At 35.5% G+C, this 24,151-nt stretch overlaps 2 protein-coding genes across 3 annotated transcripts in view; one reads left to right on the forward strand and one right to left on the reverse strand.

Annotated features, from left to right (window-relative positions):
* Nucleotides 1-1,030: 1,030 nt before the first annotated feature.
* Nucleotides 1,031-2,741, reverse strand: fundc1 (FUN14 domain containing 1). The gene is made up of 5 exons (XM_056464928.1): nucleotides 2,677-2,741; nucleotides 2,094-2,250; nucleotides 1,921-1,996; nucleotides 1,703-1,831; nucleotides 1,031-1,551 (listed from the first exon to the last, which is right to left on the reverse strand). The coding sequence occupies exons 1-5, from the start codon at nucleotides 2,693-2,695 to the stop codon at nucleotides 1,474-1,476; spliced, it is 459 nt and encodes a 152-aa protein (XP_056320903.1). The 5' UTR covers nucleotides 2,696-2,741; the 3' UTR covers nucleotides 1,031-1,473.
* Nucleotides 2,742-4,653: 1,912 nt separating this feature from the next.
* kdm6a (lysine (K)-specific demethylase 6A) overlaps nucleotides 4,654-24,151 on the forward strand; it is a 73,416-nt gene continuing 53,918 nt past the window's right edge. The window contains exons 1-5 of one of the 2 annotated variants that reach the window (XM_056465561.1): nucleotides 4,654-5,108; nucleotides 5,247-5,310; nucleotides 11,756-11,864; nucleotides 11,943-11,992; nucleotides 21,704-21,762. In XM_056465561.1, the coding sequence (XP_056321536.1) occupies nucleotides 4,948-5,108; nucleotides 5,247-5,310; nucleotides 11,756-11,864; nucleotides 11,943-11,992; nucleotides 21,704-21,762 (443 nt within the window). In that variant the 5' untranslated portion in view covers nucleotides 4,654-4,947. The remainder of the gene's footprint in view (nucleotides 5,109-5,246; nucleotides 5,311-11,755; nucleotides 11,865-11,942; nucleotides 11,993-21,703; nucleotides 21,763-24,151) is intronic. The other variant, XM_056465563.1, reaches the window with a different exon arrangement.

A 24,151-nucleotide genomic window follows, 5' to 3' on the forward strand; every position in this document is an offset into this window, starting at 1 on the left:
TAACGCGACAATGCACATTACGTCATCATACAATTAAACTATTTAAAACCAATGCTTAAAATAACACAAACTTCTCAACAAAGTCAGACTGTGATACCACTTTTCGGCATAATTCTAAAAGTATAACATATCAGAATAAAGATAACTAATAAGCAATCAGATATCAATAATTCATCAAATAATAATTAAAACAAGACCTGTTCTTTTCAATTAAGTCAAGTTGTGGTGTTACTTTAATGATCTATACTGCTACACTCTTAAAAACTTTATATTTATATGATCTATACTGCTACACTCTTTGTTTAGTTAACATTTACACTACACTACAAACTGAACTACACTGTTCCTATTTACTGTTACCTTTTATGTGAAGCTGCTTTGACACAATCTACATTGTATAAGCGCTATACAAATAAAGGTGAATTGAATTGAACATTTCTAATCATCTCAAATAACATCAAACCGACTAAAAATATTACATTTGTATAACTTAGTATAAAATTATTTGAAAGCTGATTAACTTATTAAAACAAGTTAAACAAAAACATTTGGACTTTTTGTCATATTTCTTTCAGTTTATGCCTGTTTTACACAACTGTACCACTGTAAAAATCTGCAGGGTAATGGCATTTAATAACATGCATAGAGATACATTTATGTTTTTTTGTTACTTTTTGAAGTTGTTGTTCTTTGCAACACTGTAGAACACCCAGATTCATATAAACACAACATAAATGGTCACTTAAAGTCACCATGAAACAGATGTTAAGATTGTCTTTTTTTTCATTTCCAAACGAAACGATTCTGAAATGAGAAAAAAAAATATTAAAAAAAAAACAAAAAAACAACAACTTTGGGAACCGTTCCTTGGAGGATAGGCATGGCTAACAAAATGATGGAAGACAAAAGTAGGGCAAAAACGAGACACTCCCTGATAGCCCCGTTCTAAAGGTATTCCATGTGACCAAAAGTGAAGGAAAATCATTTTGAGGGGGCAGGGAAGGTTATGTACCAAAAAGTACAAATAGTATATACATGACCAGAAAGACATACTTTTTATTATTTTCATAATATCATTTTTATCTTTACTTCAAAATAATTCATGCATTTTGACAATATATTAAGGAAATGATACATCTACCTCAAATGATGTACTGTCAAAAGCAAAATACAATATGAAACACTTCAGTAGTTGTACATGTAACAAATACATTACCACTAATTAAGTAAAATAAAATGAACAACATAATAGCCACAATTTTCTATAAAGTTATTGGCACAATATATCTCTCTCCTGCAGGATGTTTAAGCTATAGTATAACATTTTAGAGGAACATGTTAAAAAAAGTTCAGTAAATGTCCATTGCACTGACTGCTTCTGAACAAACAACATGTTTCAGTGCTGCGATACCAAGATAAGGGACAATATTTCTGTACTCATATCAGAGGCAATACAGTAGATCCAGGTTTCAATTAGGATGCCAGGCCCAGTAGAAATCCTCCAACAAATCCTCCCGAGATAACAATATTCCTCTTCACAAACTCTGTAGACTGTAGAACAAAAATGAAGGCTAAGCATATATTATATATTTTATGCGCATATACTAAATATTGATACAAAATGTGTCATACAGGTATGGAAGAGCAAAACATTTAATAGATGGTATATGAAATTATGACAAGCATATAAAAGTATACCCACATCTTCTATAAAGGAATTGAGCTCAGGAGCAGCTTTTTTGGCATTTTTCTTCAAATGCTTTTTAGCCTTATTGACATCCTTTTCCACTTTCCTCCAGTCCACCTGCACATAGCCACTATGATTGGCAATCTGAAATAAGAAAATAGATTTTATCAACAAATTGAATGTCATTGAAGCATAACACATTCAAAGCATAACTTAATTTTAAGAACCCATACTTGTAACAAAAGAAATCCCCCTCCAACAGCTGTAGCCACAAGCTTTCCAACTCTCTGAAAGAGATATCCAGCACACCTAGAGAAGGACATTATTTTAAAAATCATTTTAATTTAGAACAACCAGGAATATTGAGGTTTTTATAAGAAATTAAAGCATGCACATGAACACTAACCATCCTGACACTCCACCCATCATGATCTGTGAAGCCACAGAGTATTTTTCTGCAATGGGACCTGTGCTGTTCCCAAATACTCGACTCCACCATTGATGCCTCCTGGCATAATCTGTGATGTTGACCACTTCATACAATTCATCTTCACTCTCTGCATCTACAAATGAAAACATTAACGACAGTCGTTATAAACCAGTACTGTAATACTATGTACACTCATGACAAAAACATGATACGGCTTTGTAAACAATGAGTATACGGATTTTCAACCATTAATGTCCACGTCCTTTGGCATTTCAAATTAATAGGATGTGATTACACTCATTTGTTTGCATTAATATAAGTCAATTCATTTACCAGCACGCGAATGGAAAGACACGAATGAGAATGGAAACAGTTTGGTTGAATTTAGCTGCGTTGTGTCTGTATAGACTGAATGGCTGCTGGCATAATAATCGAAACCTATGCTGCTCTTCTACGGTGTAAACACTCGGAATCTCGTTGCACATGATAAATCTGGTAAAACAAACACGCTGCCAATCGAGAATATTCATTCAAATGTTTGGTTAGCCAATTTATTTACCTTCGCCGCGATCCGCCATTTTATGAGGCTGCGTTTACGACGCTCGCAACCGCGGAAGCTCTTACGTAAAATGCTGCGCAGTTTACGTGCAATAATTGCTCACCGACTCCAAATTAGCGTATATGGGGTATTCACTAAATACTTCACAAAGTCCTTAGCGTGTAATGGTGTAATCTCAGTATATAAAATACTGTCTACCATCAGAATTAGAAAGCATTTTTTACTGTGTATGCTCCACTACTGAGGGAAGCTCAGGTCTTTGAGATTTTCAAAGCTCTCTGTGTTTTTTGTGTGCATAATTTAAGTACAGCGTTTTTACATTTACTGCTTTCAAACATTTTAAACACCATAATAGTTGTATACACAATTAAAATATGAATAATAGCATTAAATAACAATTTTAATCATTTTCAAAATATTTCATATTCTAAACAACTTTCAGGATGCTGAAGAAAGAAAGAAAGAAAAAAAAACAATGAAAGCAAAAAAAAAAGTGTATGATAGAAGATAGGATGTTACAGTATTTTTATTACTAAATAACAACTTTCTCTTTTTACTCATTTACATTTACATTTAGTCATTTAGCAGACGCTTTTATCCAAAGCGACTTACAAATGAGGACAAGGAAGCAATTTACACATCTATAAGAGCAACAGTGAATAAGTGCTATAGACAAGTTTCAGGTGTGTAAAGTCTAAGAAGCAAAGCATTTGTTTGTTTTTTTTTTACTCTTGTATGTCTTGTGCATAATTTATGTACAACATTTTTACATTTACTGCTTTTAAACATTTTAAACACTATACAAGTTGTCACTTCTTTAACTTTATTGGCGAGACAGTATTTACTAGGTAAGTTCCAAACTTTTTTCCACTAAATGTGCTCAAATAAGGAATTCCAAAAAGATTTGCATTTAGGCAACAGTGTGGTTCTGCATACCTTTCTAATGTAACATTTGTTATATTTATTGTCTATAATTTTCACACCATTGATATTTGCCTTATTATGTAAAATATTTTTTTCAGAGGATAAATTACCGGACAAGAGCTTAACAAGTCCATTAGGAATTGCAATTGGATCTTGTAATAATTGAGAAATTCACAATAATTAAAAAAGTTGTCTATTACTTTTGAATAATTGTCTTACAAATATAATATCATTATTGTATATATAAATCTATAAAAATCTATAAAATAAGGATTTATTTATAAAGGTTATACATTTGTTGTTCCATATTACTGATTTATGTGCAGAAAAATTCTGCTTATAAATAAGCATCTATAGTAAGCACCTATTTATGAAAGAGGAAAGTTTTATCGGCACCTTGTTAATATCAAAATTCTATACTATAAATATTGGGAAACAAAAAAGGTTTATGACCTCACTGTGAAATCCCATTTTAGGTTCTTCCTGGTACCTTTATTTTTAGGAGTGTACTTGTGATAAGATTGTAATTATTATCTAAAACTAGGCATTACATTAACTAGACTGGAATACAATGCAATATATTACGGTATAGTTGACATATAAATAACTAAGTGAATTTATTTTTATGTAAAACTGGCATCGACTAAGTACTTTGCTGTACTTTCTCACAAGCTAAAAGAAAGAAAGGTATAATCAAATTTACCCCGTATTAAACAAAGGTGTGAGGGACTGTAAAATGATACTGACTCATACAACAAACTGTATTTATTCATCGTTTAAGTATATGCAACGTTCTTCTCACGTCCTCAAAACCCAGAGTTTTTAAACAGACAGGCGCTCGAACCAATAATACGTTTCATATTGGTGTTACGTAATCACAATAAATGCAGGTGAACCAATCGCAGCTGACGAAGATGCGGCGTAAAGTTGAGGGGTTTGTTATTTACCCTCCCCCTTGAAAGTTTATATGAAAAAAAGGATCCCAAGACAAGGCCGATCACGTGGCCTCCTTCGAAAGCAGCGATTGGTCAAAACCACAGGAGAAGGCGTTGCAACGACGGCGGCGTGGGTTCGCTTGAGTGACACAATTATAACAAGTTTGAGCTGGCGACTAGGGGGAAGTTTCAGATATTACTAAATAACAATTTACCGTTAAACCCTGCATTGCTCGTTCTACATGCATTTTGGTGTACCTGCTACCCGCGACTCATTTATGTCGAGGACAATGTGAAAAATTGGGTGTTCCGAGGAAATCATTTCCCATCTGTTCATTTTTTTGGCGTTTAGCTCTACAAAAGAGGTGCTCTGCTTGCGGTGCGTAAATATTTTCACTGGAGTTTTTTGTCTATGAAATCGTGCGGAGTGTCGGTGGCCGCTGTAGCTCGCGCTGCTGCTGCTGGTGGTGGTGATGAGGAAAAGAAAATGGCGGCGGGAAAAGCGAGAGAAACCGAGGAGGACTTTCCGAAGCTTACGCCGCAAGAAAGGGAGCGCTTAGCCAGCATAGACAGGTCAGTTAAAGTCCGTTTACTTGCCACGACGACCCTCCGTGCATTTTTACGAGCATTTCCTGCATGTTCAAAGCGGTGCAAATGATTGCGGCGCAGGTAAACTAACACGGAACCGCCTGTGTTGTCCTCTATTTGCAGCACACTGTTTGGATTTCAGAGGCTTCATGAAGATGGCGCCAGAACGAAGGCCTTGCTGTTAAAGGTATGAGTGTATGACACTGATGGGGGTCTAGAGATAGATAGACACACAACTGTGATAATCATATAGGGGAAATTGGGATAGCAAAATCAGTCTGCAAATGTCTTGAGAAAAAAGGCATTAGACTGATAACGTGCCGTACGCAATAACACGTAAGGGTGTGTGTATGAGTGCGTAAATGTATACTTTAATAACCAACAGCCATACACAGTCGGAAGTAGCTTTCCATTTAACGTATGATGCACTGCTAGGAGGATGTAAAAAGATGTTTATAGATTTTATGGAAATTATCAACAAATAAACTGTATTATAAATACTCCAGTATCGCCCAGCGATACATTTAAAGTTTATGTATCAGTTGTACCGTATGCATGCATAATACCCACAAACAGCTATACACATATCAGATCCCAACTGATTAACGTTAATCGTTTATATCAATGCAAATATAAACATCGCACATCTCTGCACATTTTTATTCGGTTATATAAATACATAAAGCGACCTTTATTACAAAGCAAGTCTAAACTGCTCGATTGTTTATATCCTCGATAAACGTAAACTAAAATGCGTTGCACTAATCTGCTCTATTCAGTTGTAATGCATGGAGATTTTAAGATAAAAAGGGCTGTATATAGACATGATGCATGTCTGTATTAGTCTGTAGTCGCTTTCTACAGTGATTGTTTTCGATATTGGTAATCACAAGGTTATTAAACTGGTTGTTATTTTAGTTTGGGTGCTGGCTTTGTCGAGCTCTTGCGCATTAAAATCGCAGTAAGACCTACTTCTTAATTTGGAGTGTTTGTTTTGCACACCATCCGAGGAATTGTTGGATTCATTTTTTACATTTTGTCCGTTTATATTATTGCGTGTATTGGTTTGATGGTGAAACACTACAGGCCATTTGCCCGATGTGACATCGTGCCATTGTCAGTAGGGTTTGCAATAAAGAGTTGGGCATAATAAGGGTGGTGTACTTATTTATTTGCATGGGTTTGAATATGAGTTAAACAGTCGAAGTGTGTTTGAATGAATTTGTCTTAATTATAGAGAAAATTAGTCTTAATAGCTTTAACGTGTACAGTGAACCAGAAGGTGCATCTGTTGGTTATGAAAATAAGCCCACTGTGTATAAGTTGAGTTAGCCAAGCTGTTCATACTCAAGAGAGCCAGTTTTGCGAATTATTTAAATTATTTGTAGTTTATAACCCAGTCTTTAAGCTATTGAAGTGTTTCGAGATGAGCTAGTAATGTTAAAGCTTAGGTCCTAGTCGTTTATCCGTCAGTGGCTACATGTTAGCAGGTTAGCATGATGCTAATCAGCTGTAACTGCATGCGAGGAACGTCATTTTGGTGCTATTGAGGTTTTTATTTCTGTTTCAACTCAACAGTCAAGTTCTGAAATTGCTAACAAGCACTTTTATATTGTTCAGCAGTGCATATTGGAGTACTTAAATAGGGTTTGTCAAATAGACGAGCAAGTTAGTGGAATGACTTTGCTTTCTGTGCTAGGTTGCATGGCCTTCCCTGCATTTGGAAGGAACATTTGGTGAGAGCTGTTTGAGCAGGGCTTCATATACTACTTGGGGACAACAGTATATAATTTTGGGTATTGCAGAATCAAAGAACTGCATTGAAAGGGAAAAAGATGAGAGTAAGAGTGACTGCACTTAAAATGTATTTGTATTGTTTTACTTTAATGAGAGGTATATGTAAACCAATGAGGTTATTGGGTTGGAATTATTCAATTATTCTTATTTGTTATAAATTACTATATTTATTGGCGACAAGTAGGGATGCAACGATTGTAGATTTTGGTTGTTTGATTATAGTCTGAGGAATGATCACAATTTCACAGTTATCACGATTATTATACATACATTTATTTCAAATCACTACTAGTTAAGTAAATCACATGAAAACTTGAGAAAATTTAAAATCACATGAACAATTTTAAAGTGTTATTTATTGCTGCTCAGTAACCAATTGATACAGCACAAAATAATAAAAAAACAAACAATAGTACGTTTCTATTTGGACTTAAAAATAAGTGAAACAAGTTTTTGGCATTTAAACATAATAATAACAATAATTTTACACTGAAAATAAATGACAGAACAGTAAATATAAGAATAATAAACCGTGTTTGTCTAAAATACAAATGTAAATCTAAGCTACATATTAGCTAAGTATTTCCCTTTTAAAAGAGAACAAATGTAATCAAAGGCTGCTGATCCTCTGTCAGAAAGGCACTTTTGATCAACCATATTACAAATTTGTTTAGTATTTTAATTTTATATATATTTTTTTATACTCTTTGGAGTAGAAATGTGTATATACCACACAAAACATGAAGTTGACCGGTCAGTTCTTATCATGTGACTCGCGGTATTCTTGCAACTAGGTGCGCCTGGAAAGCATAAGTGCATTGCTCTAAATTAGGCATGGGCCGGTATACGATTTTGAAGTCACGATATGATAACCTTGGATAAAAATACCCCCCCCTCTCCTTTGAACACAATATATTTTATTTTGAGAAACATTTATAATATTTTGGTACAGGCAACATGTCAGGCTAAATAATTAAGTTGAATCATTGACTTCTGCTGTCTTCATTAGTTTCAAAAACAGATTTCTTTACAATTTAAAACGGCATCTTTGATATCTTTTCAGCTGGAGATACTGTTGTCCTAAAAACAAACAAAAATGTAAATGAAAAAATCTTACCCATACCTAAGAAATGGTATAGCAGAAATTTGGGTGGTTATAAAACCTTGACTTTTGCAAACCGTGGTATACCTTGAAAACTGTTAATGTCCCATGCCTACTGCCAATATGCATGCACAAGCCATGCGCCTCCGTTGGAAATAGCGAACTTGCACACGCAAAAGACGGGCAACGAACAACCCTTAGTTAATAGCCTCAGCCATAGTTAAAATCAGCCTTTTATCCAGTACTCACGCATATTGTGTACAATAGAGGTGTGAACCTACACTGGTCTCACGGTTCGGTTACGATTATCATGCCATCGATTTGGTTCAATTCATCACGGTGCATTGACGATGCTTTCCATACACAATTTTATATTTTCTTCACAGCACAACAGTTCTTGTATTTAAATGTATAAATATATTTGTATACTATTTGCAAAACAATTTTGCCCTTTAATAAAATCAGGCAGACACATAAGAAGGGTATCCGCTGTGTAAAACAGATGCTGGATGAGTTGGCGGTTCATTCGGCTGTGGCGACCCTTGATTAATAAAGAGACTTAGCCGAAAAGAAAATGAATGAATTTTGAAACCACTTACCATATGATAGAAAAATACAAATATTTATGGTAACCAATTGAAAGTTTAACATTTTTCTTTAGAAGAGTATACATTTTTCCCACAGGAGATGGATATGTGAAATGTTTAATTGCCTTTTCTGCCAACTGCCAGGCATTTTGAGGCTGTTGTGTTTTTTTTTTATTTTTATTTTTTATTTTTTTTTACAAGAATTCATTTAGAAATGGATGCACACATCATGTCATTCGGCTCAGTGCGGTTTTAGAGCTCTTGCTGTCTCTCTGCCACTGAGCAACTCTTCCCGCAAACTAGCTATGTCTGTCAAATCGTTTGCTGTCCCAGATATGGCCAGCACCTTTTTAAAAGTGAGCACAGCAGTTAAAAAATAGCTAACTTTTAGTTTCAGCAGAACATGTATTAATGTGTTTAGCAGTGACTGTAATGGCAGCAAAATTTTGTAGTTTATTATGCTGCATTTATCTAAAAAGAAAGTGTTTGATATTTTACATTTAGTGTTTATTTAAATTAACAGTTCTCTTCATGACTGAGCTTGCTGAACACAATGATCATTTGTTATGGCAGCACTAAGTGTGCATTTGCCGTGCCACCATAAAGTGTTTATTAGTTACTGCTGAGGTTTAGCTTGTGTGTGTGTTTTGAGTGAGATTTTCCAAAATCTGTAGACATTTCTTTCAGAGTACAGAGCAAACATCACTGTTGTAAGTTATTTGTCAGAAAGTAACCACTGTATTTAACCTTTTCTGTGACCTTCAGTTCTGTTCGAGTTCAGTGATCTTGTAGGAGTATCAGAGCTTTAAAGTATAACAGCAAGGAGCAAGCAAACTCTTTAATTCTGTAATAATTTTTTTTAGCAGCTGTATGATCACATGATCCTACAGTGCTTATGAAACATGTATGTTGAAAACTGTTTATTACTGCTGCTTATTTTTTTGTGGAAACTAGGGCTGCAACAATGAATCGATTAAATCTATAAAAATTGATTATCAAAACAGTTGCTGAAAAAATAAAAAATAAAACACTTTAGTTGAGCGCGGAGTGAACACGGTCTCTCTCGCGCACTGATGCAGAGTTCGTCATCTCATAGACAGGGATGAGAAAGAAGGGAGTTCAACAGTAGGGTAAATCACTAAGAATCCTACTTTTGTTCTGTTTTGAAGTGAGGAACGTAAAGACCCTGGCGCTAGTATTTACTCTTTATCTAGCTTGACAAGCATGACAAGTTCGCGTCAGCACGTTTACCCTTAGCGGCGACTAAAAATTTCTAACTGAGCTTTGGCATGTTGGCTGGTGCTGAGCCAGAGAAAGACGTGTCATATCACAATTATGCAGTGTTTTTAACCACCTAATGCTTATTTTATGTTTTAGACCTGTAAATACACACAAGTATACTAGTAAAACAAAATATTTAGAGTTTGCAAAACACACAAGAAAGTCTATGGACGTCTAACAATCCATTCAAATATAATTTGCCGATGTGTATTATTCATATCAGATACACACAGTGAAAGTAACTATAAAATTGAATATATTCTTCTCTAAGTTCACCAGCCACTTACTTGCATGCATTTTGGGAGTAACTGGTGAATTTACGTGCTGAATCCTGCGTTTTCTGCTTTTATGAATGAAGCAAACGCGTGGCCATTATAACAGCTCAGGGATGAGCTTTTTTAAATAAAGGGTTGGCCTTTCTTGTTTTTTTTTTAATCCGATTAATGGATTAATCTAAAAATAATCAACAGATTAATTTATTGATTATTAAAATAATTCTTAGTTGCAGCCTTAGTGGAAACCATAAAATCATTTTCATTCTTTAATGAACAAAGTAAAAAAAAAAGCATCATTTATAAAAAAAAAAGAATGTACAAAAAGAGTCTCTTTAAGTGTCTTATAAATCGGAATGTACTATACCACTGAAAGTGTTATTCTGCCACCAATAAACGTCCAGTTAAAGTTGGATGTGACTATTTTTAATTTCATAAGGTTCATTTGAAAGCATTGATAATGTAATTTAATTAAAATATAGTTTGTTAAATATATTAAAGCATTCCTTAATTCCTTTAGCTGTTTAAATGTAAAATGAGATGAAATGCAGTTTAAACTCAAGTGCCATCAGTAGCAGCAAGTAAGCGCAGAAACTTCATTGAAAATACTATAGTAAAATAAATTTCATAACAATGAAACAATACAATAAATTACAAACATTTATTGTGATACAATCATTTAAAGACATGGCATAGAACCATGGAATTTAATTGGACACCCACTTTATATCCGCTTGTTAAGTGTGATATCGCGCAAAGCGGCTTCTGAGTCTAAGCACTAAATCAGCCCGTATGGGGAGACTCAACAAATGGTAATATTAAACGTTTACAAAGCGATGTAATACCCTCGAAAATCACGATCGCTATATATATATATATATATATATATATATATATATATATATATATATATATATATATATATATATATATATATATATATATATATATATATATAAATAAAATATCCGATGGCCAGAAAGTGATACAATTCTGTACAAATCTGTGATGCAGCAAGTCCAGAGACTGTTGCGTACACCATGAACTTGTATAACATTCACTTTATTGTGTGATCATAAACTAATATTTTCTTAATTCAAATGAGTAGTGACTTGGACCCAGAAACAGTATTCTATACATCATGACGTAACAACAAGATTGGATCTCAGTTAGGCAGGATCATTGATCTTTGGTTTTTATAAAATGAGTCTATAGTGGCATGACAGTTCACCGGAAACACCTGAGTGGGCTTATTCAAAATTGAAAACCTATTGTTGAGTGAGTGAGTGAGTGAGTGTGTGTGTGTGTGTGTGTGTGTATGTGTATGTATGTATTATATGTATAGGCATATTGTTTAATTAGACAACATATAATGCAGACATTAAACTATGCAATCTTTCATAAAGCTTGGTTTCTGCTGTGATATAAGTATATATATATTCTCTGTTAAATAAACATTAGAAGATCTCAATGTGCAGTGTCAGTGTATTTTATGGTAAATGGCTATGGCTAAAGGTGATTGAAATATGTGTTCTTCCTATTTTTTTTTTTTGTGCTTTCTTTTTTTTAAAATAATAGCTCTTCTCTTCACAGGCTGTTCGCTGCTATGACGTCTATATTTTAAAAGCTGAAGGGAAAGTGGAGCCAGAGGTGTTTTGCCAGTTAGGTCACTTCAACCTTTTACTGGAAGATTATCCTAAAGGTGAGTTCTGACTAAATATTGTCTTTTAAAAATGTGACCAATTCCTAATCATCAATTTCTTTTGTTTTCTCTTTGTAGCATTATCTGCATACCAGAGATACTATAGTTTACAGTCAGACTACTGGAAGGTGAGCGATGCTTGAATCTCATTGATTACACACTAGTACAGTTTACACTTGCCGTTAAATCCATCTCATACCTGTGTTAGGAGGGTCCAGTATATTTTAGAAGTTTATTGTAATCTGATTACAGTTGGTTTTGGTGATGGTCATATATGTGAGGGGTAATACTGCATTTGTTCAGTGTCACACAGACAATACCGAATGATAATTTACTTGTGTAGAAAATAATGATTGCATTAAACAATGGTTTTAAACCAGGAGGCATTATTCATTGAACATTTAAATTTGTTGTTAATTTACTGTTAACAAAATAATCTGTTGACAGTTTTTCCGGCTAAACCTTGGATCTTGATTTGAAGTCATTTGGTTACCATACCTTTTGTGAGCAAAACAAGTAAAAAACATAAAAGCAAAACAGCATTTAGCAATTCAGCCTTTCACAATAATCAATATCTACTTAAGCATAAAATATCTACTTGATAATCAATTGACTTGATGCATAAACATGGTCATGGCCTGTATTAATTTTTGCTGAAGCAATCTATCTCACTCATCATGTTTACAAACAAATGTCCTATTTTAGCTAATATCATAGCCTCTATCATCCCATCTAATCCCTTTTGATCTAAACATCAGTGAGCCTAGGTAATGCCTTTAGAAATTATGGTTACTGTGAGGTAAAATGGTGAATTTTTACATTTTACTGAAATCTGCTGACGGTTTGGAAGTTGTCCAAATGAATTTAATTTCAAGGCTATAGTTAACTTTCAAAAAAGCTGCAGTGCAAAAAAACACATTTACAAATCACATTAAAGCCATTTTACAAGGATATGTACATTCTGCATCTCTGGTTTCAAAGTTTGTATTAAGACATTTACATTTATAACTTCATGAACATGGCAAATAGAAAGTGTTCTCACATATCATATTTTTTATGGTTTGGTAACACAACACTTAAGAAGAAATTTTCGCAAATGATCAATCAGGCAAATAAGATAACTGATCACAAACAACATTCACTGCAGATTCTATTTGATTCCTTTATGGAAAAAACATCAATTGCGATTTTTAAAGATGATACACATCCCCTTCACTCAGCATTTGAATTGTTACCATCAGTATGCAGGTTTGGAATTCCTAAAGCCTGAATGCTTATTGAAAAGTCATTTATCCCAATTGCAATTGTTGTTTTAAATCGGATCACTGTTTGAAGTGAATGGGGTGGTTGTCAAGAATGATGTGCAGTAATGTGTATGGGGCTAATTTGGTTTTAAAATTTTTAACTTATGTTGTCTTGAAGAGTGTTGTTATTGTGTGATTTGTTGTTTGTATGCAATTGTTGTCTTAAATCCAGTGTTAAAGACGCATTTCCTTTCTGTGCCAAACAGAAAGGACAATAAAGTTTAAACTAAACTATCACAGAGGTTGACATCCAAATAATCATATGGTTGAAACATTTTCACTAGAAAGTACTAATGATTATTAGTGTTTTTATGTTGTATAATCATAATCAGTGGCGTTAAATGGTCTTAAAATGTCAATAATATTACTTATCGCAATCATTTATGTGACCAATATATTGCATAACAAAAATCATTTATTGTGATCAGTCTAACAATATTACCTGCTGCTCCTGACTATATCTTTTAAGGCCATAAGGTAGAGACACGCCAAGCCTATGGTTGGCCGTTGAGTAGCGTGGTCTTCGATGAGCATTTGTCAGGTTAGGTTGTTTGGTGTGTTACACATGACTCCTCTCATCGGGCTCATGGTAGAGGGAGTTTGCCTAAATCAGTATGTAAAATCAGCATTGGTCGTTGGTGACAAAATGCTCTGATTGGCTGTTCAGCTACAGATCAGAGAGCATGAGCAAAAACTAAAGTGACAAAACTATGCAAATGACACATCAAGAGTGAATACATAGAAGCCAGCAGTCATTAAATCCCATTTCCTACATTTTTTGCACACAACATAGATTATTAGACTTATTTGCATGAGTGAATTCTACTGTGGTGAATGAAGTGCTGTAAAATTGGTACGTAAATGTTGCTTTGTTTATGCGTATATTTAAAGCATGTCTTCATTTCAGTTGTCTGTCATCTGTTTGGTTTGTTCATGTGCAAACAGCACCAAATGCAGCTGACACTAGGTGACAACACAGTCGGTTTTCATCACTGCTAGTACTTTGACGTTGATTTGATGTGTCCCGGGCTTTAAGCCAAATGATCGGACTGTCCCAAAAATTCTGAGCTTTATTTACAACGTTATTACCTTTAATCTGCAGACTCAACTCTGCTGTTAGTCTTCGGTGCAGTTTACACTAGTGCCTTTTTGTTTTAAAGTGGTATTTTAGAATGAAAATGATCTTCGTCCAGACTAGAGTTTTGTTTCAGAAAATTTCTGTCCACACTATACAGCCTAATACATTTCATACACCGGGCTCAAAATTAACCTTTTACTAGTGCTCCCAACTTTAAAAATGTAGTAGCACCACAAATTTATGAGCACCACTGCAAATTGTATTTTATTGAATTCATTGTATTTAAAAACAACATCAATCAGGACTAACAAAAATCAGAAACAACTATAATGTTGTGATCACATATTGATATTTGCACAATAATTCCAAAATGAATGTCCAATAATTATAAAATATTAATTCTATCGATAATTACAATAATTGTAACAAGTATAGCTGCAAGCAGCTATTAAGGGGCCAAGCAGTGCTGAGTGAGAATTAGCAAAGCAGTCCAGAGGCAGAATGAGAAAAGCAGTCCATAGGCCAAAAGCAACAAAGTTAGTAAGCAGCATGAGACCAAGCGAAACGATGAGATTTTGAATAAATTTGAAGTATGTTTTACTTAAAATATCAGAAAATCTTGAAAGCAATTAGCATATGAATTATTTATTGGTTTAACTTATGACCAATAGGTGGCAGTTACAAATGTGATCTGTTGTGGTCAGTGTTAGGTGACCAGAACTAAAAGCTAAGGTTTGAGATATATATATATATATATATATATAAGCGCAGGGCACAAACGCATTAAGGGCGTGTTAGGATCCACTTTTGCTAATATAAGGACGGAAAAATCCGCTTTGAGCCATGACTCAAATAAGCTCAAAAGAGTTGAGCTTATTTTCCTAATGAGTTATAGGTGTGTTTTGAGAATAAACCAATCAGAGTCTCATCTCCCATTCCCTTGAAGAGTCAGTTGCGTCGTGCCATGGTGCATTTGCTATTTACATGACGGACTTTGTAAGCATAAAAACTGAACCCTTCACTAGAGAGAAAACCGTTAAATAGAGCATCTACAGTGCGAGAATGAGAGATGAGCCTCATTGTTTACGTTCGCTTTCACTCTTGTGGATAGGGAAATTTCTTGTACCACAGACATCCATTAGCAAGTAAATAATTAATTTAGTTTGTTAGCACAAAGATTTGTTTCAAAACTATTTCTAAATTCAGTTCTAATTTCCAGCAAACGAATAATTGAACAATAATAACAAAGTGTGTAAAAAAAAAGTTATATCCTAATACTCATGTTATGGCACATATGGTCTAATACCTGACAGGTGGGCAAATCTAAGCTTTTTAATAAAACAAATATAAATATACATATAATAAATAATACTGCTAATAATAATAACAACATTATACAAAAGCAAATTGTTATGAATAAACTGATAAAGCCCCCCGAGATGAAGGCATGAAAGTTTGGTTTTTATATTTATGTAAGCTACAAAAATAATGTTTTGTGATATTTTAATCCTTTATATTTATATCCTATAGGCTTTATATCCTTATTATATCCCATATATATCCTTTACATTTTAATTATTTTTTATTTGTGAAGATATTTGTGTATTGCTGTACATCCTGTTTGTATTAAGCAATGTGTAAGCGAGGTGCATAACTAACACGCTCTATGCTGGACAATAGACCGGCTTTGTTTTGGTCTCTAGAACAGTCTATTAAAGTTTCTCAAAATAGCAACGAGCCAGCAATGCGCCTCAACACGCCTCCTTTTTTAGATCAGAACTCCTATGGGCGCACATGAGCGCAAATGCATTTGCTATGTAAACAGCGTGCCACAAAACGTCAAAACCACTCTTGCGCCAAGCTGAAACTATCAAACAACAATTGCGTCGTGCCTTGCGCCACATTGCGCTGGGTGTATGATCGGGCCCATGGTGTCAATATATTTAAGATCAGAAAGGTCAGCATGGTCTGAAGATGATCGCAGTCAAATTTGTTAACAATTAAATCCATGGTAAGGGAGGGGTTCGCAAAAGAAGGTTTTTGAACAAAATATGGCAGACATGAGGTTTGGCATATGGCATATTTGGTATCAGTGTTCTCAGCATGACCCATGGAATAAGTGGAGATCAAGTTTTACCACAATAACCCTATGCAATTAACATTTATCAAGTCAGTTTGGATTATTCATTATTGATGCCATGTTAAGGGTTTTTAACGCATGACCACTATGTGGCGCTGTTATCAAATTTGTGTTGGTTATTGTGTGGTGCCAGTGATGCACCTAAAGTTCAGCGTCAGCATGTTCAAACATTACAGAATTACTGCCTCAGATGATTTTTGACAGGTGAAGAAGAGTAGTTAATTTTTAGAGTCCTCTATTGGGTTTGAGTAGTACGTTCATCACGTGAAAGACAGAAGCCGTTCATGTGCATTTAGAGCCAGAAAAATATTTGATTCGTTCATCTCTCAAGTCCTCGGTTTGAGTTGTTCTTTCATCACATGAAAGGCCGAAGCCAATCAAATGCATTTAGAGCTGGAAAAGCATTTATTCTCCCTTCATTTCTTGAGTCTTCGTTTTTGAGTCATTTCTTTGCATGCTGTCACGTGATGAACGAATGACTAAAAAAACCTAAAGGCTCAAAAGGTGAACTAATCATGGGCGTGTCTGGCTCAGATTGTACGCATTGGTTAAGCTTATATGGGGCTGTTAGTGTCAGGTGAACGATCGACTCAAATTTTAAGGCATGCAAGAACAGGTGAGCAGAGCTAATCATAGACAAAACACCAGGTGAATAATGAAGGATTATTTTCTCTTTCTAGTGTAGAAACACTACATTTTATAATAGCATTCTAGTTATTAAGACTTGTTTGAAGTGTGATCAACATCGGGGCTAGTTATAGAAGTGTTTGGAACCATCTCGTATCATTTTAATGTTAGTTTGGCAAATTGAATGAATTGTCTCAAAAAGATTTGTTCATCTCCAAAAACGAGACTCAAAGCTCCTAGTCAGTAAAACGATTCAAACTTCCCATCAATAATTATTAACAAGATTAATGCACCCAATATATTAAAAAAACGCTAGTGCGCAGTGCAGACTTCATTACTGAACTTGAAGTATATCAGCACCTTAGTGGGTGTTCGTTCCAGATGTCTGTTTTAAGGTAAAGCATTTCAGGTTGATGTGTGTTGCTAGGTAAAGCTATGTGTAAGAATAGTTTGAATGTGGAATGAGCTCCAGCATCTCTGTCTGTAATGGCCCCTGACAGCACTGGCTTCCAAACACAGTTTTTTCCTTGAGCAAGAGTGCCGTTCTTGGCTGTGAAATTTCCATGGCAGAGCAAACTTTCACTGTGATGGAGTGCTTTTGACTTCAGATACGGATGTTGACTGTAGAAGTGTCATCTCTCGCATATCAGGCGCTAAGCTTCAGCATACGGCTAAAAGAAGCTGATTTCCAGCGCAGATGGACTGAATGCCTTTTTGTGAGTAATTAGGTAGTTTCTTACAGTTTGTGCTATAAATTACTTTTTGCATGGGCATTGTTTAGTTTGGAAGGCCGAATGAATAATTTGCCAATGGAAACATTGCAGGTCGCAGCTGTGGAAGTTGTTGATTTCTTACTTTCTCCAAAGTCAGTGTTTTGCCATGCTCTATTAAGGAGTTAGAATTAAATCTTTCAGGGCATGATCTAAATTTGTACCTGTGCTCAAGGGGTTAAGGGTGCTCTCTCAGCAGTCAGACATCTGTGTATGATTTGTGCAGGTGTGAGGAGCAGCTCATGTGCAGTGCTGTCAGCCTGTCTGAGTGATGCACCTTGCAGTCAGTGCGTCTCTGGCACTGTTTTTCTGCTCCTGTCCTGACATTACACTGCTGCCTGAGGTCTTTCATGGCAGAACACGGAGCATCTGCTGTCAGGCTGGTCATTGAAACCCAAGATCATTGTTGGCTGCCTGATTGCATTCGAACAGAGCAGGACAGTAGCTAGTTCTGTGTTCATCTAAAATGCATAACTTGGCTTGCACTTTCATAGTCGGGCTGTATTGGCATTAGAAGTTGATCTTTAACAGTTGACTTGTCAGACCCTTGAATTATTGGAAAATTAATACATGCCCAATGTGGAATTATGGCTAGGCATGAGCCGGGATAAGATTCTGCCAGGATGATAACCTTAAATAAAAAAAAAAAACACGATATTGTGATTACTGCTCTAAAATATTCATTCATTCATTTTCTTTTCGGCTTAGTCCCTTTATTAATCCGGGGTCGCCACAGTGGAATGTACCACCAACTTATCAAGCACATGTTTTACGCAGCGGATAAAATAGTAATTAAAAAAAACATGTGTGAAGGACACCTAGGTTACCCCATTTTTAAGATTTAATACGAGTCTTTTGTGTCTCCAGAATGTGTCTGTACTCTGTAAAGTTTCAGCTCAAAACACCCATCAGATTTTATTATACCTTTTATAAGATTCTATTTTATACATTTTTGCACCAGGAGGCTGTTTTGTTGTACTGCACCTTTAAGACTAGTCCTCCCCGCCCACCGTTTCTACATGCCTTTCTGCGTGCCTTAATCTCCTCCCTCGGCTGCTTCAGACAACAAACAGGCATAAAGGAAGCAGATCTCATGTAGCGTTTGTGAGAAATACTACAGTAAGAACTTTTACCAATTAGTATTTGATGCATTTGTTGTGTCAAGATGAGTCAACTTAACGATGAATCACACACAATGTCGTTACAAAGTTCACGTGCGCACACACGCACACACAGAGCAGCAGACACACACACACACAAACACAGAGAGACAGTGTGCGCGTTTAGCTTTGCACTCTTTTTGCACGCATATGTGATACAGGTTAATCTCCACTGCTGTATAGATATTTGTTATGTTAATGTGCAAAATAAACCTGATTTAATGTCCACAAACCGAGATTGAAGCATCTTCTTTTATAATTGTTCTGACACGCGGCTGTGCTGATGAAGTAAAGCTGAAGTGAATCGCTGTAATTCATTACACATGCACTGTTTTAAAACATTTTAAACTTGTAAAACTCATTCTTCTTGATCACATTTGATAATGATTGATGATCTTAGCAAACTGAACAGACCTTTTGTTCTCGGTTGCTTTGCGCTCGTCCTCTCTTGTTGTTATGATTGTACACGTGACTACGGGGACATGTTAATACGCAGCTGTCAATCAATTTGGTGGGCGGGGGGACCGCACTCCTACGTCAAGTTGCGGTTGGTCTGAAAACCGCTCCAATTGGTCCACCGTTTTTATGTTGTTAAATTGAAAAAAAAAAAAAAAAAAAAAAAAGGCACTGGGTGTGTTTATCACCCCCAATATGACGGTCTATACACTAGATATACACATATGTCTGTCCAAACAGCTTGGAAAGTAGATTTTTCACCATACACCTTACACGTACCATACTAGGAACTGTATAACAAAACATTTGAATGGTTTTTAGAACCATGACTTTTCCTTGAAACCGGTTATCGTCCCATGCCTATTTATGGCCATGACTGAAAGCAGATTCCATAGAGCTCAAGCAATTTTTCCACAAACTACAGTTACCAAATATCAAAATATTATTTTAGATGCTGTATTTCAGATCTTTGTAAGCTTTTGTGTATAAAACACTCTTGTGTGCCTAACTGAATTTTCATGCATCTCATCCCTAGCCACAGTTTCTATTTTCAAAATGTAATTTTAGAGCTGGCAGTGGAAGCTTGAGGCATAGATTGATTTGATTAAACTTGCGTGAATAAGACTGTGTATCTCAGCAGTGCTTCACAGCACGTCTTTACTAATTATGAAATTCAAAGTACGCCCGTCTCACAACAGGGATGTGTCATTTAGGTTTTCAACTTTGAAACGTTTCGTGAACAGTCCTGGAATAGTACTGATGCATCTGTCTACATCTGTTCATGTTAGCCTATTAAGTGAGCATACATTTACATACTGTAGTTAGATAATCTCAGACAGTTAGCTAAATAGTTAATGGTGTATTAACGTAATGATAAACATTTATGTACAAATTATATATTATTATTTATAGAATAAAAATTTAGTTGCCGTCTATCTGGAACTGATATAATAAAATTACTGATTCAACACACAGTTTGATGCATTTGATAAATGTTGCATGTAACAAGTAAAAATGTCATTTTCATGCATAGATGTTAGTTTAAAATAAAAATTTGTTTAACACTGGACTCTTGACAACAGTTGATTTGCGCATTCATGTCAAGGGGTAGGGGTGTCCCAATTCTCTTTAGCTTGAGGGCTAAGGGGAAGGGGCAAATACCCCTTTGAAAGGAGATTTTTTAGGACCACACTCGAAACCAAGGGCTAAAAAAATTTCCCAGAATACACGAGCCACAATTGCAGAATCGCTGCACCCGGAAGTAAGGAGATTCGCAAATTAGTATTTTTTTTTGCCATGCCTAGGTACCCTTTGCAAAAGGTGCCCAAAAAGTGGTACGGTACAGTTCGCTTTTAGCTACCTTTTGACAGTGGAAACAGCCGTAAAAGCGTATCGTACCATACCACTCAGTAGAAACGGGCCATAAGTCCTGCACTAGTCCACTCCACAGTGGTGACGATGGTGTGTGGTTTTGCAAAAGTTATAACCAATTAGTTAAAGTAGGGGGCACAACTGGGATTTTACCAATGTGGGTGGGCCATGCTCCCTGTCCCCAGTGGAAATTATGCCACTGAGCGTTTTTTTTAATGTATATTATTATTATTTTAAATAAGATTTGCTTGTAGAATAGATGCTCGAGGTTGCATACATTACACAATTCCACTTTTAATTTGGAACCTTATGAACTGTTTAAACTATGTATGTGTGTATATGCATGTACATGTTATTCTTCCACTGCTTTAAAGTAGAAATCTAGCAAAGACCGAAGTGCATGTACATGCTGCACTAAACTCAACTTTACCTTCAAAAAAAAAAAAAAAAAAATAGAAAAAAAGAAAATTCAGGTGTTTTTTAGACCATCATCCATCCCAGTCCTAGTTTACTTAAATCATGTGCTTCATTAACTTCAAATCTAGTTTTGTAATGTAGTGAAAGTGCATTTGTGGGGAAGACAAGCCGCAGTGGCTTTCAGTTTGACTCACACTTTGCTTCTGTGAGTGCAGATAAGGTTAAGACATGATAATGTTTCATTGATCCATGTTGTCTTGCACATTTCATTATGTAAATTTGACCTTTTGTGGTTGCGGGAGACCAAGTCTTTGCCACCTATTTAGTTTAAGACGGTCATTAGCCACAGTCATTTCTATCCCCTGCTGAGTACAGATGTGTCAGACCTGCTGTGAGGGTGAATTATTCTAACACAATCACAAATCAGGTGTCATGCGTGATCAGATACATTTGATCAGATTAAGTATAACGAATAGTTTGTTTTCCTAACTCCAAGCTCTCTTTTTTTCCCCCCAGAATGCTGCCTTTTTATATGGCCTTGGTTTGGTTTACTTCCATTACAATGCTTTTCGATGGTAAGTACACAATTTATAAGTGTTCTATGATGCATTTTTATTTTTGCATGAATTCCATCTGGTTTCCTTTTTCTTTTTTCATCTGTGGTATAACGTAGATAAATTTCATCCCTAATAGCCTTTTTTCATCACCTGAAGTGTGATGTTGATGCTTTCTCTGCTAACAAAACTGATTAGAATTTTTATTTAAGCTTTTGACTTTTTGTGGTGTCTAAGGTGTCTATTTTTCTGTTCATATTCTGATGAATAATCAGTTTTTTTTTATAACATCTAGGGCCCCATGATAAAAAAAAAATATATATGCATGCGTGAGGAAAATGTCTCACAAAATCCTGTTATCACAAGAAAATACATTTTTATAACATAATTGAGTGACCAAAAGATACATGGACAACTTACTGGCCCTGCACATGCTGCTTGACATGAATAATCTGTTAGCGATAACTGTGCTGTGTTCTCACGGGTGGTGTCTGATATCGCACAGATGCGTTTGACATATACCTTATTACTTGCATACGTCATTTTAACAGCAATATCGGTCTTTTCATGAGCTGCAATAGTGTAATCTTAGTCAGTGCAAGCCCTTTTGCAATGGTGTACGTGGTGTGAAATTTTAATGTTTGCATATAGCTGCCACTTGCACGGCTGACAGCATCTGGAGATTAAATAAAGGATTAAACAGAACCTCTCGTGCTTAAAATGTGTGGATGTGGCAAACAGTTACCTGAAAACTCTGTCCCACAGACTTTATAGTGAATGCTTTAGTTATTTTCATAGCGGACTTGAAGCCAATGGAAGTCTTTTATCCTCTGTTCGAAAAGTGTAAATGTTGGAATAACATTCACCATATGATCGGTAAACAGATGTGCCATTATTTGCAGCTTTAGGTGGTTTCTAAAACAAAATCTGTGAGTGTTTTCATTCTCATCTTCAGCGCTTTACATTTTTGCTTTTGTGTAGCTCTCCCTGTCATGTAAAGGCAGAAGGTATTGACTGAATGATTGACAACTGATTTTAACCAATCTATTCGCGTTCAGTTCTGGAGCAGTGGGTCAATAAGAAGAGTGCGAAGGCGGGGCAAGCATTGCGGGTTTTGTTTACTGCATCAAGTTGACATGACAAGTAGGGTTGGGTACCGAAACCCGGTGCCGGTACCTTTGTAACCGGTATGTACCGGATCAAATCAGCATATGATGCCTAATTTCGGTGCCTAATTTCGGTGCCACTGGTGCTGCGACAAGTACGTAAGAAAGGGGTGCATCAAAGGCACACATAGGTACGCATTGTCACCATCTCTAAACATTTAATCCTAAACTACTTTGAGGAATATGGACAGGCGATGTAGGGGTTTGTTCTTGTTGCTTAGGGAACGCACGCAGTACAGTGCATTCGGTGAGTGAGAGCGACTCTCTTCAGAGAAAACGCATGATCAACACGCAGATCAATGCTTTTAAGCATTCTAAAGCGTATTTTACAAGCAAGGATTCTGACACAGCAACGTGAAGCAGATGATTTACAAAAGTTGCATGTAAGGGGGAAACACGTCAAACTTAATGACACATTTAAGGGCTCAAAGGCAGAGGAATGCACTGTCTCTGACATCAAATGGCACTTTCAATGAGTACGTACATGGACACTAATGCTTAATTTTTTTTTTAAACTTTTATTCAAGAAATTAACAATAAGATACACATCTTATTATGACTCTAGAATAATTTTTTTTTTAGGAAACACAAAATTTTCAGAAACGTTATTTTAAATGAATGGGAGGGCAAAAAAGCAACTCATGTAAACCCCTTGATCATATTATTGTCTTATTCAGATTAAGGCAAATCATTAGATTACTGATAACCATGTAAACATAGTCACAAGCTCCAATCCTAGAAAAAAGGAGGGCAGTATTTTGATGACAGCCTTTCCACAGGTTAGTAGTAAGCTAATGTAATTTCATTATGCAAATCTTAAATTCATGCTAACCAACAAATGATCAAAGGAAATATTTAAATGCAATTCAAATATATAAAATATGAATTGATGTTTACTTTAAACTTTAATTGTATTCTTCTATTAAAAATTTTTTTTTTAAAGATTTTTCGAAAGTCATCCACCTTAATTTTGTGGCTTAAAAGTATCTGTTCAGGCACCGTACTTGGCACGGTACCGTTTTAAAAATATCGATTTAGCACCGGTATCGAAATAATCCCAAACGATACACAACCCTAATGACAACAGTTTTAAACTATTCCTGAGTACTGCATTTCAAGTGCAAAGATGCATTCTGCGTGAATGTCTTCTAACCCCGCGCACGCGCTGAACAATTAGTGGTGAAAACTGGTTGCATGTAACAATTTTATGCTCTCGCACAAATGCTCCCAAATATATTTTGAGG

Source organism: Danio aesculapii, chromosome 9 (assembly GCF_903798145.1).
Source record: "Danio aesculapii chromosome 9, fDanAes4.1, whole genome shotgun sequence".
Lineage (NCBI taxonomy): Eukaryota > Metazoa > Chordata > Actinopteri > Cypriniformes > Danionidae > Danio > Danio aesculapii.

What these genes read in the sequence shown, in the direction of transcription:
- fundc1 (XM_056464928.1), bottom strand. An exon ending in ATGGGTGGAGTGTCAGGATG is followed by an intron (nt 1,997 to 2,093) that starts GTTAGTGTTCAT and finishes GTCCTTCTCTAG; the next exon opens with GTGTGCTGGATATCTCTTTC. An exon ending in TCAATTCCTTTATAGAAGAT is followed by an intron (nt 1,552 to 1,702) that starts GTGGGTATACTT and finishes TTTGTTCTACAG; the next exon opens with TCTACAGAGTTTGTGAAGAG.